The sequence below is a fragment of the Felis catus genome, chromosome E1 (genome assembly GCF_018350175.1).
Source record: "Felis catus isolate Fca126 chromosome E1, F.catus_Fca126_mat1.0, whole genome shotgun sequence".
Classification (NCBI taxonomy): Eukaryota; Metazoa; Chordata; class Mammalia; order Carnivora; family Felidae; genus Felis; species Felis catus.
Window position 1 is genome coordinate 43,657,422 of NC_058381.1, and position 16,572 is coordinate 43,673,993.

The window sequence follows — 16,572 nt, forward strand, 5'->3', positions numbered from 1 at the left end:
AGCCCAGCCGCACGCATCCGACCCTCAGTGGGGTCAGCAGAGGCTAGTGTGGTACAGGTGACCAGTAAGTGCCCCCGCCAATAAGTTTTCTGAAATAACGGCCTGAGCAGGGCAGTCCTGGGTAATTACTGCTCTCACACATTCTTTACTCTAACCCTCCAGCATCTCCCTGCCAGCTCTCTGAGGGTGGGGACTTTTTTTTTTTTTTAAAGAAAACAAACAAAAAAACCCAATGGGAATTATCTACTAGCTTGTAAGGTTGAGGAACACCCTACTTGCAACTACACATTTTGTGTCTGAGTTCGAGCTCTTGGGAAGAAAGACAGGCCTCAGCCGGACAGTGGAGGTAGGCTCAGCGATCCAAATATACTGGCAACCCCAGAGACCTTACGGAGGGGCCAGAAAGAGACGATCCTCTATGGGCAGGGGGTCAAGCGCGTTGTGGATAACTGGTATTTGGTGAGCCAGGGGAGAGAGCACCAGAATAAGCTGTTAATTCACTTAATAGTCTAAGCCCCTTGAAGATACGTTCTCCAGTTTCCAGAGACTGACTGTATCAGGGAAATGAGGGAGAGACGCCCAGTCACCCTACTTGGCCCAGACTGTGTCTTGTGGAAATACTGGCTACCACGAGGGACCCTGGCTTCAGCCCTGCTTCTCTCGCCTGTGGCCCCTGTTGTCTGCAGATAAATATCGAACTGTTTACGTTTTAGTTCCTTACCACGTGGCTAGAATTGGGTATGGATTTAGACATTTCAATAGGAGAAAAACAAGTATTTTACAAGCAATGCTGAGAAGCCAGTATCGGAAAGTAAACTTTGTAGGTGGCCTGAGGCAGGACGGCGTTCACTCTGTGACAACCTCACATAGTGTCTCACTCTCGTCCCCCAGCTCTTCAGTAGTGGAATCTGTGGCCTTCTCTGCTGTGGCTTTGCCAGCCTCCCTGGGAAAAGGAGAAGAATGCCAAGGCTTTGACTCTCGAAAGGAACAATTCAACTCTTCATAATTTCCCCATTTTAGAGAAAATCTTCCCCAATCACGTACCCTAGTTCCATCTGGAAAATCTCATCTTCCTCTGAAGAATCCTTGTCGTGTAGCTTCTTTGCCATGTTTTTCTTGCGTGTGGCATTGAGAGGTCTGTACATGTCCCTAAGCCAAAGTGGCCGCCTTCTCCAGAAAAAGCCCTCCTAGAAAACAGAAAGGACAATGTTAGGCCTGTTTCCCCTGCCTTCTCCAGCCACGGTACTTTATCCTCCTCAGATTTACCTGATTGTCACTTTCCTTTGAGCGTCTCTTATGCTGCAGAGATCCAAAGAAGCCCCTTGAAGGAAACACAGACACAGACAATTAGTGATTCGTACCATTTTCCATGCCTCTCACAATGTATTTCTCCAGTCTTATTAGAAGCAAAATCAACACAGACCTGGGATCTCAGAAATAATTCCATACATGCTGGGCTTTCAGAATTTTCCTGTGTCTGTCCATAATGGCCCCACAGTGTCCCTGGGAGACCTTTGTATGTAACTTGACATGAAGTATAGGCAGGATTTTCACCCTGCTCACCTTCTGGCCCTTGGCCAAGTGCCCTTGTGCAGTCAACAAACTGGGTGACCACACGGCAGAAGCACCTAACTCTCTCCAGAAGCATTTTACATCAGTCCCCGCCAGGCTTAGCCTCCCAGGCATCATTTGCTGGCGGGTGGGGAGGTGTTTCTATTTTCCTAGCTGCTTTAGCTTACGAGATGAATCGCACCGAGTGAATGCCTGAGTCCAACCAGCAGTTATCTAGCTCACTGACTTTCACACTGCAGGCAGATGAGGGAGTGAGTCGTGAAATCACCTTAAAACACACGCACGGCTAGCGCTAAAACACAAAATACTCTTTTTGAATACAAACGGAATAGGGGGTACCTGGGTGGCTCAGTCAGGGGAGCAGCCCAAGTCTTGATTTTGCCTCAAGTGATGATCTCACAGATTGTGACATTGAGCCCTGTGTCTGGCTCTGTGCTGATAGTGTAGAACCTGCTTGGGATTCTCTCTCTCTCTCTCTCTCTCTCTGCTCCACCCCCCCCCCAAATAAATAATAAACTTAAAAAAAAACAGAACAGAAAGAATCAGAGTGTATGGTAAGTTTGTTTTAGAAGGTACTTATGTCTATACGGTACGTGTGCACGGAGTTGTGACATAAAATGCAGTTCACAGCCCAAGACCAGTGTAGTCAGAGCCGTGCCCAACTGGAAAGGAACCATCTTCTTTCTGGTTCTAGTGGTACTAGTGATACAACCGTCCAGCAAGACATCTTCCTTTTCTCCTTCTCCATCTCATTATTATAAAAGGAAGAGATAAATGATTATCTAAGGCCTCTCCCAGTTCAAATTCTATTGGGTCTGGATAAAGGGAGTGGAGAGCGGGGCCTCGAAAACCAGAAGGAGGAAGAAGGAAGTCCCCCCCCCCACTTTATAGGAGGGACTCATGTATTCCACCTTCCATCATGCTTGAAGACTAGCCCCTTCACCCCACGACTTTTGGCCCTCCCTATCCCTTGTCCAGAGCCTCTGAGAAGGTCTGTGGCCAGGCCCGATGCCCACCGCCAGCAGGAACGGGTCTGAACATTTCCACCCCCGTCCCCCCAAGATCTTTCTTTAAAGGTCTAGTGAGCAGGTGCTCTGTGCCAGTCCCGTTCTAACTCGGGTTTGGCTGGGCAGCTAACTTTGCTGGATCCAGGCAAAGCATTAGGCCAAATATGTATCCTTTCTGCCTTTGGTGATTTCCTGGCTGTAAAACAAGGGGATTGAAATAGATGAGTTTGAAAATCTAGTTCTAAAATTCTACTTTAACGATTGCCAGACTAATATTTACCTTGAGCTTCCTTCTTTACCTTCCTTGACTGCTGCTCTATGATAACAAATCTGTTTTGGAGGAAAACATGATCACAGTTACCCATCACAATAATCACTCCCTCCACATCTTTATTCATTCCTTTGCATTTTAGGTCTTATCTACCCAGTGTGATGATAACTTTTCCTAGGACAGGAATTTGTTTAACAGTCCTTTGACTCTTGAATAACACCTAACTTGTGTGCAGCTCGTAATACATTTTACTGACTGTCTCCGATCACAGTCATCAGATAATTCCTAATAAAAATTCTTGGGAGGAGGAAAAGAAAAGTGTCTACCAGAAACCTAAACGGCAGCACTGTTTTAAAGTCAAGGACAAGAGTAGGATGTATATTTGAATAAATATATTGAATATGTATTCAATTCATACATAATTGAATAAAAGGTAAACAGGCAAGCTCCAGGAATAGGCAACTGTAATTATGACAAGCTTTGAGTAGCCTGATGCAGGATTTTAGCTGCAGGGTTTTAACTGAACCTGTTTACACAATGCCTTGCAAAGTGGAGGAGAGAGCTGTAGGTACATCTAATTAATCAACAAGATGACGCTTTTATCTCTAAGCCATGCCCTTTCTTCCAAGATGACTGATGGCTCCGTGGAGGTGAAGACTATTTCTCTCTCATCATTTTAGCCAACGAGGAAAGAAATCAGTGGTAGTAGGAGGATGACTGGTGAGTGCATCGAATCGACATAATTTTTTTGAGTTGAAGAAATTTTACTATCGTGTCAACTGTGGCCTTCTTAGACCTAATGTCTCAGAACAAGCTAATGGCTTGTTATCTTGGTTACAATCCACAGATGTCTCCCGGCAGTGGGGTTCCTTTTAAAATCCCTGGAATATACTTTGCAATAAAAGGACAAAGCATATCTCAGTCCTCCAGACTGAAGAGGGATATCAAGTCGTGATAGGTGGGAAAGTGGCTTTGATTTTCAGTTTGTGGGTTCTGAATCTATTATAAAGAAGGAATATAGTCTGGGAATCGGAATTAATTGTTCTCCTTACCTCAATGAGACAGAAAACTAGGATCAAAACCGTCACAAACTACTACCAGTCACAGATATTGCCAAGATGAGTTTGTTGGTATAGCCATAGCCTAGAACTTCTTTTGTGAGCTAAAAAAAAAGGAAAGAACATTTTTTTTAGGAAACAGAGATAGGATGAAAGTTAACTATTCTTTAACGATTCTAAAACCCCATTCTTTCCGATGAATCGCTTATAGGCTCTTAAGGAATATACCAAATCTAATGTGATATGTAATGTTAATCATTAGCATTTTCTTGAAGAATTTATGTATCTTGTATGTTAGGTCCTCTTTTTGTCTACTCTGGGAACAGCGGCACTGTTTCCTAAATGAGCAAAGTGGCAGATCACTGCCTTAGCCAAAATTATGTGGCCAAGACCCGGACCAGGAGCCCCTGGTCCTTGTGCTTGGGTCCATGTCCTAAACCACCTAAATGTCGAGACCCCACATCTTGGGATTTATCCTCACCTCCCTTGACTCCTGCCCTCTCTGTTCACTCTGGACTTCTGTGCTCTCATTGATATAATTCGCATTTTCCCATTGGTCCGTATCCCACTCTGCCTTGGACACCTTTACTTCTCGCTGCTCGCTGAGAAGCTTCATCAGGAGGCCTGTTCTGGAGATGAGCTTGGCACAGGCCAGCTGCACGTGGGTCTCAGAGCAGTCCATTTTCAAAGTCCGGATAACATGAGAAATGAGGCTTCTCGCGTCATTGTTGGGGATGAGGGACTGTAGCTGCTGGTTTAACTGAATTTCAAACAGATCACCTGAGGACGAGAGCTTTGACACAGTGAAGCCTGTGGCTTTTGGGGGCAAGCCAGTGCCCGCATTGTGGTATTCCCATTGTGTATCATTGGTTTGTTTAACGGTCGGCGTAGAGTTGTCTGCAGTAACAGTAGAATTAGCAGTGGAAAGATTCTTAGGGTTTGTGAATTCAGGGAGGGTTTGTTCTGGCACAGTAGTGTTTCCTGTAGAAATATTTTCGTCAGAAACATTTTGGGCAGTAGTGTTCTCTGCAGTAGTGTTTTCTCTGTAAGTTCCTGAAGGAGCAAATAATTCTGGAAAAGGATTTTTCTGAGGACTCAGTTCTCCCGGAGATGAAAAATCCTCTCGTGAAGGGGAATTTACGAGGCTCCTGACTGCAGAGGATGGAGGCCTCTTTGCAAGCAGCTGTCTATTACTCAGTGAACTTTCCTTTCTGGACTTTCGATTCAGTTTGGCCTTGGGTGTTCTGTGGACCACACGGGAGCGACTTTTATGAAAGCGGTGTGTTTTTCTGGGGTGTGGGGCTGGTCCGAAAGCCTTCCTATTTCTAACTCTAGCATTTGCATCTTCTGAAACAAAAACGCTGTACATGAAGTCTTTTTATTTTTTTTTTCACGTCAGGTGGGGATTTTGGAGCGGGGGTGGCAGAAGGCCTGCCCAAAGAGTATTGCTTCATGAAAGAAGAGACCACTGCCTTGTGCTCGTCTACGAACGAAGGCTCTGTATTGAAGGAGCTTCCCACTAATTTGCTGGGCCTATGCACCACGTGAAGCTCCCCTGGGGATTGTCTCATGACCCTTCTTTCCTTGGGAGCGCGTGTGGAAGAAGGTCTATCCAAAAAATTGCTTCGGGGCGCGTGGGTGCGCAGTCGGTTGAGCGTCCGACTTCAGCCAGGTCACGATCTCGCGGTCCGGGAGTTCGAGCCCCGCGTCAGGCTCAGGGCTGATGGCTCAGAGCCTGGAACCTGTTTCCGATTCTGTGTCTCCCTCTCTCTCTGCCCCTCCCCCGTTCATGCTCTGTCTCTCTCTGTCCCAAAAATAAATAAACATTGAAAAAAAAATTAAAAAAAAAAAAAGTATTGCTTCATGAAAGAAGAGACCGCTGCCTTGTGCTCCTCTATGAACGAAGGCTCTGAATTGAAGGAGCTTCCCACTAATTTGCTGGGCCTGTGTGCCACGTGAAGCTCCCCTGGGGATGGTCTCCTGAGTCTTCTTTTCTTGGGAGCGCGGGTGGCAGAAGGCCTATCCAAAGAGTATTGCTTCATGGAAGAAGAGACCGCTGCCTTGTGCTCATCTATGAACCAAAGCTCTGTATTGAAGGAGCTTCCCACTAATTTGCTGGCCTATGCGCCACGTGAAGCTCCCCTGGGGATGGTCTCCTGAGCCTTCTTTCCTTGGGAGCGGGGGTGGCAGAAGGCCTATTTAAAAAGTATTGCTTCATGAAAGAATGGACCGCTGCCTTGTGCTCATCTATGAAAGAAGGCTTTGTATTGAAGGAGCTTCCCACTAATTTTCTGAGCCTGTGCACCACGTGAAGCTCCCCTGGGAATGGTCTCCTGAGCCTTCTTTTCTTGGGAGCGCGGGTGGCAGAAACCTGTCCAAAGAGTATTGCTTCATGAAAGAAGAGACCACTGCCTTGTGCTCATCTACGATCGAAGGCTCTGTATTGAAGGAGCTTCCCACTAGTTTGCTGGGCCTGTGCGCCACGTGAAGCTCTTCTGGCGATGGTCACTGGACCTTCTTTCCTTGGGAGCAGGGGTGGCAAAAGGCCTGTCAAAAGAGTATTGCTTCATGAAAGAAGAGACCACTGCCTTGTGCTCATCTACGAACGAAGGCTCTGTATTGAAGGAGCTTCCCACTAATTTGTTGGGCCTGTGTGCCACGTGAAGCTCCCCTGGGGATGGTCTGCTGAGCATTCTTGGGAGCGCGTGTGGGGAAGGTCTGTCCAAAGAGTATTGGTTCATGAAAGAAGAGACTGCTGCCTTGTGCTCATCTATGAATGAAGGCTCTGTAATGAAGGAGCTTCCCACTAATTTCCTGGGCCTGTGCGCCACGTGAAGCTCCCCTGGGGATGGTCTCCTGAGCCTTCTTTCCTTGGGAGCGTGGGTGGCAGAAGGCCTATTCAAAGAGTATTGCTTCATAGAAGAAGAGACCGCTGCCTTGTGCTCATCTATGAACCAAAGCTCTGTATTGAAGGAGCTTACCACTAATTTGCTGGCTTATGCGCCACATGAAACTCCCCTGGCGATGGTCTCCTGAGCCTTCTTTTCTTGGCAGCGGGGGTGGCAGAAGGCCTGTCCAAAAAGTATTGCTTCATGAAAGAAGAGACCGCTGTCTTGTGCTCATCTACGAAGGCTCTGTATTGAAGGAGCTTCCCACTAATTTGCTGGGCCTGTGCACCACGTGAAGCTCCCCTGGCGATGGTCTCCTGAGCCTTCTTTCCTTGGGAGCGGGGGTGGCAGAAGGCCTGTCAAAAGACTATTGCTTCGTGAAAGAATGGACCGCTGCCTTGTGCTCATCTATGAACGAAGGCTCTGTATCGAAGGAGCTTCCCACTAATTTGCTGGGCCTATGCGCCACGTGAAGCTCTCCTGGGGATGGTCTCCTGAGCCTTCTTTCATTGGGAGCGCATGTGCCAGAAGGCCTATCCGAAAAGTATTGCTTCATGAAAGAATGGACCGCTGCCTTGTGCTCATCTATGAACGAAGGCTTTGTATAGAAGGAGCTTCGACTAATTTGCTGGGCCTGTGCACCACGTGAAGCTCCCCTGGGAATGGTCTCCTGAGCCTTCTTTTCTTGGGAGCGCGGGTGGCAGAAACCTGTCCAAAGAGTATTGCTTCATGAAAGAAGAGACCGCTGCCTTGTGCTCATCTACAATCGAAGACTCTGTATTGAAGGAGCTTCCCACTAGTTTGCTAGCTCTGTGCGCCACGTGAAGCTTTTCTGGCGATGGTCTCCGGAGCCTTCTTTCCTTGGGAACGGGGGTGGCAGAAGGCCTGTCCAAAGAGTATTGCTTCATGAAGAAGAGACCACTGCCTTGTGCTCATCTACGAACGAAGGCTCTGTATTGAAGGAGCTTCCCACTAATTTGTTGGGCCTATGCACCACGTGAAGCTCTCCTGGGGATGGTCTCCTGAGCCTTCTTTTCTTGGGAGCGCGGGTGGCAGAAGGCCTATCCAAAGAGTATTGCTTCATAGAAGAAGAGACCGCTGCCTTGTGCTCATCTGTGAACAAAAGCTCTGTATTGAAGGAGCTTCCCACTAATTTGCTGGGCCTGTGCGCCACGTGAAGCTCCCCTGGCGATGGTCTCCTGAGACTTCTTTCCTTGGGAGTGCATGTGGCAGAAGGCCTATCCAAAAAGTATTATTGATGAAAGAATGGACCGCTAACTTGTGCTCATCTATGAACGAAGGCTTTGTATTGAAGGAGCTTCCCACTAATTTGCTGGGCCTGTGCGCCACGTGAAGCTCCCCTGGCAATGGTCTCCTGAGCCTTCTTTTCTTGGCAGCGGGGTGGCAGAAGGCCTGTCAAAAGAGTATTGCTTCATGAAGAAGAGACCGCTGCCTTGTGCTAATTTACGAACGAAGGCTCTGTATTGAAGGAACTTCCCACTAATTTGTGGGGCCTATGCGCCACGTGAAGCTCCCCTGGGGATGGTCTCCTGAGCCTTCTTTCCTTGGGAGCGGGGGTGGCAGAAGGCCTGTCCAAAAAGTATTGCTTCATGAAAGAATGGACCGCTGCCTTTGCTCATCTATGATCGAAGGCTCTGTATTCAAGGAGCTTCCCACTAATTTGCTGGGCCTGTGCGCCACGTGAAGCTCCCCTGGCGATGGTCTCCTGAGCCTTCTTTCCTTGGGAGCGGGTGTGGCAGAAGGCCTATCCAAAAAGTATCGCTTCATGAAAGAATGGACCGCTGACTTGTGCTCATCTATGAACGAAGGCCCAGTATTGAAGGAGCTTCCCACTAATTTACTGGGCCTGTGTGCCACGTGAAGCTCCCCTGGGAATGGTCTCCTGAGCCTTCTCTTCTTGGGAGCGTGGGTGGCAGAAGGCCTATCCAAAGAGTATTGCTTCATAGAAGAAGAGACCGCTGCCTTGTGCTCATCTATGAACAAAAGCTCTGTATTGAAGGAGCTTCCCACTAATTTGCTGGCCTATGCGCCACGTGAAGCTCCCTTGGCGATGGTCTCCTGAGCCTTCTTTTCTTGGCAGCGGGGGTGGCAGAAGGCCTGTCCAAAAAGTATTGCTTCATGAAAGAAGAGACCGCTGCCTTGTGCTCATCTACGAACGAAGGCTCTGTATTGAAGGAGCTTCCCACTAATTTGTTGAGCCTATGCACCACGTGAAGCTCCCCTGGGGATGGTCTCCTGAGCCTTCTTTCCTTGGGAGCGGGTGTGGCAGAAGGCCTATCCAAAAAGTATTGCTTCATGAAAGAAGAGACCGCTGCCTTCTGCTCATCTACGAACGAAGGCTCTGTATTGAAGGAGCTTCCCACTAGTTTGCTGGGCCTGTGCGCCACGTGAAGCTCCCCTGGCGATGGTCTCCGGACTCTTCTTTCCTGGAGCGGGGGTGGCAGAAGGCCTGCGCAAAAAGTATTGCTTCATGAAAGAATGGACCGCTGCCTTGTGCTCAGAAGGCTCTGTATTGAAGGAGCTTCCCACTAATTTGCTGGGCCTGTGCGCCAGGTGAAGCTCCCCTGGCGATGGCTCCCTGAGCCTTCTTTCCTTGGCCATGTTCTCCACAGACGTCTGGCCGTTCTGTTTCCTCTGGATGTTCTGACGTCTCAGTTCTTTTATGTGCCTTTTCCGTATGCCCTTTGGGCCCTTCATGACCTTGTTCACTCTCAGGAACTTTTTCCCCACACTCTCAACCTCGTCTAAGCTCTTCTCCTGCTGTTGGGCAGTTTCCAATTTCTTTGGAAAGATTTGACGTTTAAACTTGGGACCTAATCACTTAGATCCCAACTACATCTGCGTAAATAAACAGAAAACCGTCAGAGGATTAGCAGAACGGAGTCTCCGGAGCCAAGCGCAGACGAGAGGCCCACGGAAGAGGGGCCCCTCCTGAAGTGGATCACCTAAGGAAAAGTGAGCTAAGCCTGCCCCTCCTGCCCCCGTGCACCTTGCCTACCCACCCCAGCTAATACGCTAGATCCCCAGCATCACAAGCCTGGCCGTGTGCAAGTAGCCCAGATGGGCCACACCACCCCACAGTGAATCCCGCCCCTAGGAGAGGGGAAGAGAAGGCACACACCAGTCTGACTGTGGCCCCAGTGTGGGCTGGGGGCAGACATCAGGTCGGACTGCGGCCCCGCCCACCAACTCCACTTATACACCACAGCACAGGGGAAGTGCCCTGCAGCTCCTCACCACTCCAGGGACTATCCAAAATGACCAAGCGGAAGAATTCCCCTCAGAAGAATCTCCAGGAAATAACAACAGCTAATGAACTGATCAAAAAGGATTTAAATAATGTTACAGAAACTGAATTTAGAGTAATAGTCATAAAATTAATCGCTGGGCTTGAAAACAGTATAGAGGAGAGCAGAGAATGTCTTGCTACAGAGATCAAGGGACTAAGGAACAGTCACGAGGAGCTGAAAAGCGCTTTAAACGAAATGCAAAACAAAATGGAAACGACGCCAGCCTGGATTGAAGAGGCAGAGGAGAGAATAGGTGAACTAGAAGATAAAGTTATGGAAAAAGAGGAAGCTGAGAGAAAGAGAGATAAAAAAATCCAGGAGTATGAGGGGAAAATTAGAGAACTAAGTGATACACAAAAAGAAATACGCATAATTGGTATCCCAGAGGAGGAAGAGAGAGGGCAAGGTGCTGAAGGGGTACTTGAAGAAATTATAGCTGAGAACTTCCCTGAACTGGGGAAGGAAAAAGGCATTGAAATCCAAGAGGCACAGAGAACTCCCGTCAGACATAACTTGAATCGATCTTCTGCATGACATATCATAGTGAAACTGGCAAAATACAAGGATAAAGAGAAAATTCTGAAAGCAGCAAGGGATAAACGTGCCCTCACATATAAAGGGAGACCTATAAGACTCGTGACTAATCTCTCTTTTGAAACTTGGCAGGCCAGAAAGAATTGGGACGAGATCTTCAATGTGCTAAACAGAAAAAATATGCAGCCGAGAATCCTTTATCCAGCAAGTCTGTCATTTAGAATAGAAGGAGAGATAAAGGCCTTCCCAAACAAACAAAAACTGAAGGAATTTGTCACCACTAAACCAGCCCTACAAGAGATCCTAAGGGGGACCCTGTGAGACAAAGTACCAGAGACATCGCTACAAGCATAAAACATACAGACATCACAATGACTCTCAACCCGTATCTTTCTATAATAACACTGAATGTAAATGGATTAAATGCGCCAACCAAAAGACATAGGGTATCAGAATGGATAAAAAAACAAGACCCATCTATTTGCTGTCTACAAGAGACTCATTTTAGACCTGAGGACACCTTTAGATTGAGAGTGAGGGGATGGAGAACTATTTATCATGCTACTGGAAGCCAAAAGAAAATCCGATAGACTCCACCAAAAGTCTGCTAGAACCGATACATGAATTCAGCAAAGTTGCAGGATACAAAATCAATGTACAGAAATCAGTTGCATTCTTATACACTAACAATGAAGCAACAGAGAGACAAATAAAGAAACTGATCCCATTCACAATTGCACCAAGAAGCATAAAATACCTAGGAATAAATCTAACCAAAGATGTAAAAGATCTGTATGCTGAAAACTATAGGAAACTTATGAAGGTAATTGAAGAAGATTTAAAGAAATGGAAAGACATTCCCTGCTCATGGATTGGAAGAATAAATATTGTCAAAATGTCAATACTACCCAAAGCTATCTACACATTCAATGCAATCCCAATCCAAATTGCACCAGCATTCTTCTCGAAACTAGAACAAGCAATCCTAAAATTCATATGGAACCACAAAAGGCCCTGAATAGCCAAAGTAATTTTGAAGAAGAAGACCAAAGCAGGAGGCATCACAATCCCAGACTGTAGCCTCTACTACAAAGCTGTAATCTTTGTATGGCCAACTCATCTTTCACAAAGCAGGAAAGAACATCCAATGGAAAAAAGACAGTCTCTTTAACAAATGGTGCTGGGAGAACTGGACAGCAACATGCAGAAGGTTGAAACTAGACCACTTTCTCACACCATTCACAAAAATAAACTCAAAATGGGTAAAGGACCTGAATGTGAGACAGGAAACCATCAAAACCTTAGAGGAGAAAGCAGGAAAAGACCTCTCTGACCTCAGCCGTAGCAATCTCTTACTCGACACATCCCCAAAGGCAAGGGAATTAAAAGCAAACGTGAATTACTGGGACCTTATGAAGATAAAAAGCTTCTGCACAGCAAAGGAAACAACCAACAAAACTAAAAGGCAACCAACGGAATGGGAAAAGATATTTGCAAATGACATATCGGACAAAGGGCTAGTATCCAAAATCTATAAAGAGCTCACCAAACTCCACACCCGAAAAACAAATAACCCAGTGAAGAAATGGGTAGAAAACATGAATAGACACTTCTCTAAAGAAGACATCCGGATGGCCAACAGGCACATGAAAAGATGTTCAACGTCGCTCCTTATCAGGGAAATACAAATCAAAACCACACTCAGATATCACCTCACACCAGTCAGAGTGGCCAAAATGAACAAATCAGGAGACTATAGATGCTGGAGAGGATGTGCAGAAACGGGAACCCTCTTGCACTGTTGGTGGGAATGCAAATTGGGGCAGCCGCTCTGGAAAGCAGTGTGGAGGTTCCTCAGAAAATTAAAAATAGACCTACCCTATGACCCAGCAATAGCACTGCTAGGAATGTATCCAAGGGATACAGGAGTACTGATGCACAGGGCCACTTGTACCCCAATGTTTATAGCAGCACTCTCAACAATAGCCAAATTATGGAAAGAGCCTAAATGTCCATCAACTGATGAATGGATACAGAAATTGTGGTTTATATACACAATGGAATACTACGTGGCAATGAGAAAAAATGAAATATGGCCTTTTGTAGCAACGTGGATGGAACTGGAGAGTGTGATGCTAAGTGAAATAAGCCATACAGAGAAAGACAGATACCATATGGTTTCACTCTTATGTGGATCCTGAGAAACTTAACAGAAACCCATGGGGGAGGGGAAGGAAAAAAAAAAAAAAGAGGTTAGAGTGGGAGAGAGTCAAAGCATAAGAGACTGTCAAAAACTGAGAACAAACTGAGGGTTGATGGGGGGTGGGAGGGGGGGGTGATGGGTATTGAGGAGGACACTTTTTGGGATGAGCACTGGGTGTTGTATGGAAACCAATTTGACAATGAATTTCATATATTAAAAAAAAAAAAAAGAAATTATTTTGGCAACTTAATCCCTAATTCAGGGCATCCATGTGAGTGATTTACAGAAAAGTTCTTCAGCAAGATATTCATGCAAGATATATATGAGAAGCCGACATCTGGTTGACACATCCTATTTGAATGGCATAATGGTTTCAAACGCTGTAGTATAATCACATTTAAGGCCATAGTGACTCTATTCCCAAATCCTTGAGATTCTGTTTGAGGGGAGCTCTAAAAGGCTTGTGTCCTCTCCTATGTCCACAACTGTGGGAGTGCTCTGATGAAATTTGCTCTCCAAATTTCAAATAAGGGGTCAGAGCCAAGGGTCAGGACTTCAGGAAAAGCCCCAGAAATCCCCTGCAGTCAAAAGCAGTTTCTGAGTTTCACATTTCCCAAAGGATGATAGAGCTAATACTAAAGTCTTCCAAATTCTGCTGGTTGCTTTACATTATGGCTACAGTGGCTATGTCACCCCTGAACTTTAATCTCCACATACTTGAATTAAATCCTTTAGCTCGTCTTCAGTACTGGCATCTGTGATCTCTTCACAGGGTCTGTATTCCACAGCTATTTTACCACTTTCTGAAATAAAGTGAATAAGGATTGGAAAAAAAAAAAAAAAAGAGGGCGCCTGGATGGCTCAGTCAGTTAAGCGTCTGACTTCAGCTTAGGTCATGATCTCATGGTTCATGAGTTCAAGCCCCATACCGGGGTCTCTGCTGTAAGCACCAGAGCACACTTCAGATCCTCTGTCCCCCTCTCTCTGCCTCTCCCCTGCTTACTCTCTCAAAAATAAACATTTAAAAAATCAATAAAGTTAACAAGATCAATTCAGAATTTTCCTTGTTCTAAAACTAGCTGTATACAATGATAGCACCCAATAACTAGACATTCTTTTTATTTATAAAAGCAGAAAATAAAAGCATTTTCCTAGAAGTTTTCTCATCTCACACTTCAGTTTTTAATCATAACTATGTGTGAAAAAATACACATGAAGTTAACAACTGTGTGGTTCAAAAACGCTATCATCTTAAGAGATAGGAACTAAGGAATAATGACACAGGAAGTTAAAACTATGGAAACAACAATGTTCAAAATCAGATGACTAGACAGTAAGGCATTAGGTAGAGGTCAGTGTGAGTTCTGGAATCGAGACCATGGACTATAGCTGATACTTCCTATTAGAAACAAGGCCAGTGTCTACTCCCCGGAAACAAAATCCCACCAGATACAATGAACAATGCTTTGGAGAGAGGGGGAGGGGGAGGGAGAGAATGCGCTTGGACAGTTTATTGGCAGAAACTGGCCCATGTCCCTTATAGACAATACAATTCCCCTTAAGGCAAAGTACAGCTACAACATTTTGATCGTGTACAAGGGATACCATAGCATGTTAGGGAGAGGTCAGCAACCCAAAGGTTTAGTTTGGTTCTTAAAGGTTGTTACTCAGAATTGACAGCTAATGGAGATTCTACCTGATGACCAGGGAAGTCAACTTTCACTGCAAGAGCTGTCCAGGCTGGAAGCCTGAGACCAATCCAGGGTCAACTCTTAGGGGCAAATAAGGCCTCTGAAACTTAGCTAGGCTTTCTTAGTCTCTAAGCCTGCAAGACTGTGAAGCGGCGAGGGCGGGGTGGGGGTGGGGGCGATTGTTTGGGGACTCATTACTAATTATAAAATTCCCTTGGAGCACAGCCTGTAACATTCACAGCATTGTAGAACACAATAGAGAACACAATCGATGCTATTCAATAGCCTGACCACTTTCAAGGTTCACAAAAATATAGCTGACCCTAATATAAGAATCATATTCACCCAATAGGTCAGTGCCAAAAAAAAAACTGAAGCTGAATTGATTCCAAAAACATAATCTAATAAATTCTCCAACAGGAAGACGATGATAACAAGTTAACATACTTTCTCTGCTTACCATGTTTCAGGGATAGTTTTAAACTTTTCCATCATCTCATTTGCTCTTACAATTCATCCCCCATGAGGTAAGTTGAATGATTACCTTTACTTGGCAGATAGAGAAATTGCAGCTTAGAGAGATTAAATACTTCAAATCTGACTATAAAACCTAAAATTGCATAAGAAATCTAGGAGACAGAGCTAAGATTCAACACCAGACGTCCAAAGCTTCAAAGTTTTTTTTTTGTTTTGTTTTGTTTTTTAAATTTTGAGAGAGAGAGAGCACATGGCATGTGAGAGTCAGGGAGAGGCAGAGAGAGAGGTAGGGAAAGAATCCCAAGCAAGCTCCACGCTGTCAGCACAGAGCCCGACATGGGGCTCAATCTCACAAATCGTGAGATCACGACCTGAGCTGAAATCAACAATTGGACGCTTAACTGATTGAGCCACACACGTGCCCCCAAAGCTTATACTCACAATAGTATTCTGTGTTATGAGCAAACAATCAAGAAAGAAGACTGGGTCAAACACTTTCTGTGTGGACAGAGGTAAATCACTGTATATCTATATACTGGGGACAAAAATATTTGTGGTCATTTTTCTCACAAATGCCACAAAAAACAAATTTGAGACTACTGCTTTGAAAGCATTTGGTGAATAAAAGAATATGAAGTGTTTTCATCCAATTAACTTTTCAAAATGAGTTTATTGGCTCGTTGAAACTGATATACTGCAAGGACAATCAAGTAAGTCTTACCTAAAATCACAATCAACAGTTTCTGGAATGCATCTGACACAGCCTTCTGAATAGCAAGCTTCTGGATTGTCCGCCTTTTCATAAGAAATGATAATGGCCCTGCATCCAACCAAAACAAATGGATTGAACATGCCTATCTGAACGATAACTGACTTGGGGGTTATATGTGTAAAGGTGAAAATACATCCATGATTCGTCGTTCATTATCTTAGCAAGTAAGGGCAGGCACAACACAGGGCTGAATGACTCTGCTGTAGGTATATCCTGGCAGGGCACATTTTGACCGCCCTGATCTACTCCAGAAGTTTTGGAAGTACCAAAAGGGAGACTCAAGCCAAGAAAGTGGCACAGATCTCACATCGCTCGTAGATTTCAAACGGACAGGCGGAAACTATAGTTTCAGACCCTACTGCAGACCCTACTCTCCTGTGCATCAAGGGCTGGAGTCACATGGGGAGAAAGGTTCGGTGGTAGTGCACATGACCCCCTGGTCTCTTCCTGGGCATCACCCAAGGGAGCCTTACTCCCTTAGCCTTGCTAACAGCCCTGCCCCTCCCGGAAAACCCTAAGCCTACGTGCTGTAGGCACTGGGAGAAAACACAGTACCAATGGGAATACCTTTTCTAGGCATCTGTATTTGACTCTTTACACTCCAGCCCTTTGATAGGAGGCAAAGGACTCAACATTCACACAAGAGTTTATTTAAATCTTTAGATGATCACTTTGCTGGGATCACTGCAGGCTGCAAGAGATATGTATTTGAAGGACTATTTTAGCACAAGGCGAATTCTTAACCACAAATGGGAAAAACGTTACTTCCCTCCTCCTAAACTTCTTGG

At 45.6% G+C, this 16,572-nt stretch overlaps 2 protein-coding genes across 50 annotated transcripts in view; both read right to left on the minus strand.

Annotated features, from left to right (window-relative positions):
• LOC105260083 (RAD52 motif-containing protein 1-like) overlaps positions 1-16,572 on the minus strand; it is a 345,360-nt gene that overhangs the window by 186,125 nt on the left and 142,663 nt on the right. For 48 of the 49 annotated variants that reach the window (XM_045044315.1, XM_045044311.1, XM_045044309.1 and 45 more), the window contains 2 exons: positions 15,734-15,832; positions 13,562-13,647 (listed from right to left, as the gene is read on the minus strand). In XM_045044315.1, coding sequence (XP_044900250.1) covers positions 13,562-13,647; positions 15,734-15,832 — 185 coding nt within the window. The remainder of the gene's footprint in view (positions 1-13,561; positions 13,648-15,733; positions 15,833-16,572) is intronic. The other variant, XM_045044314.1, reaches the window with a different exon arrangement.
• Positions 2,115-5,333, minus strand: LOC123381869 (leucine-rich repeat-containing protein 37A3-like). Its single transcript, XM_045044337.1, is given in 4 exon segments — positions 2,115-2,909; positions 3,903-3,941; positions 3,944-4,012; positions 4,390-5,333. Coding segments are annotated over 4 exon segments (1,050 nt in total). The 5' UTR covers positions 5,278-5,333; the 3' UTR covers positions 2,115-2,855.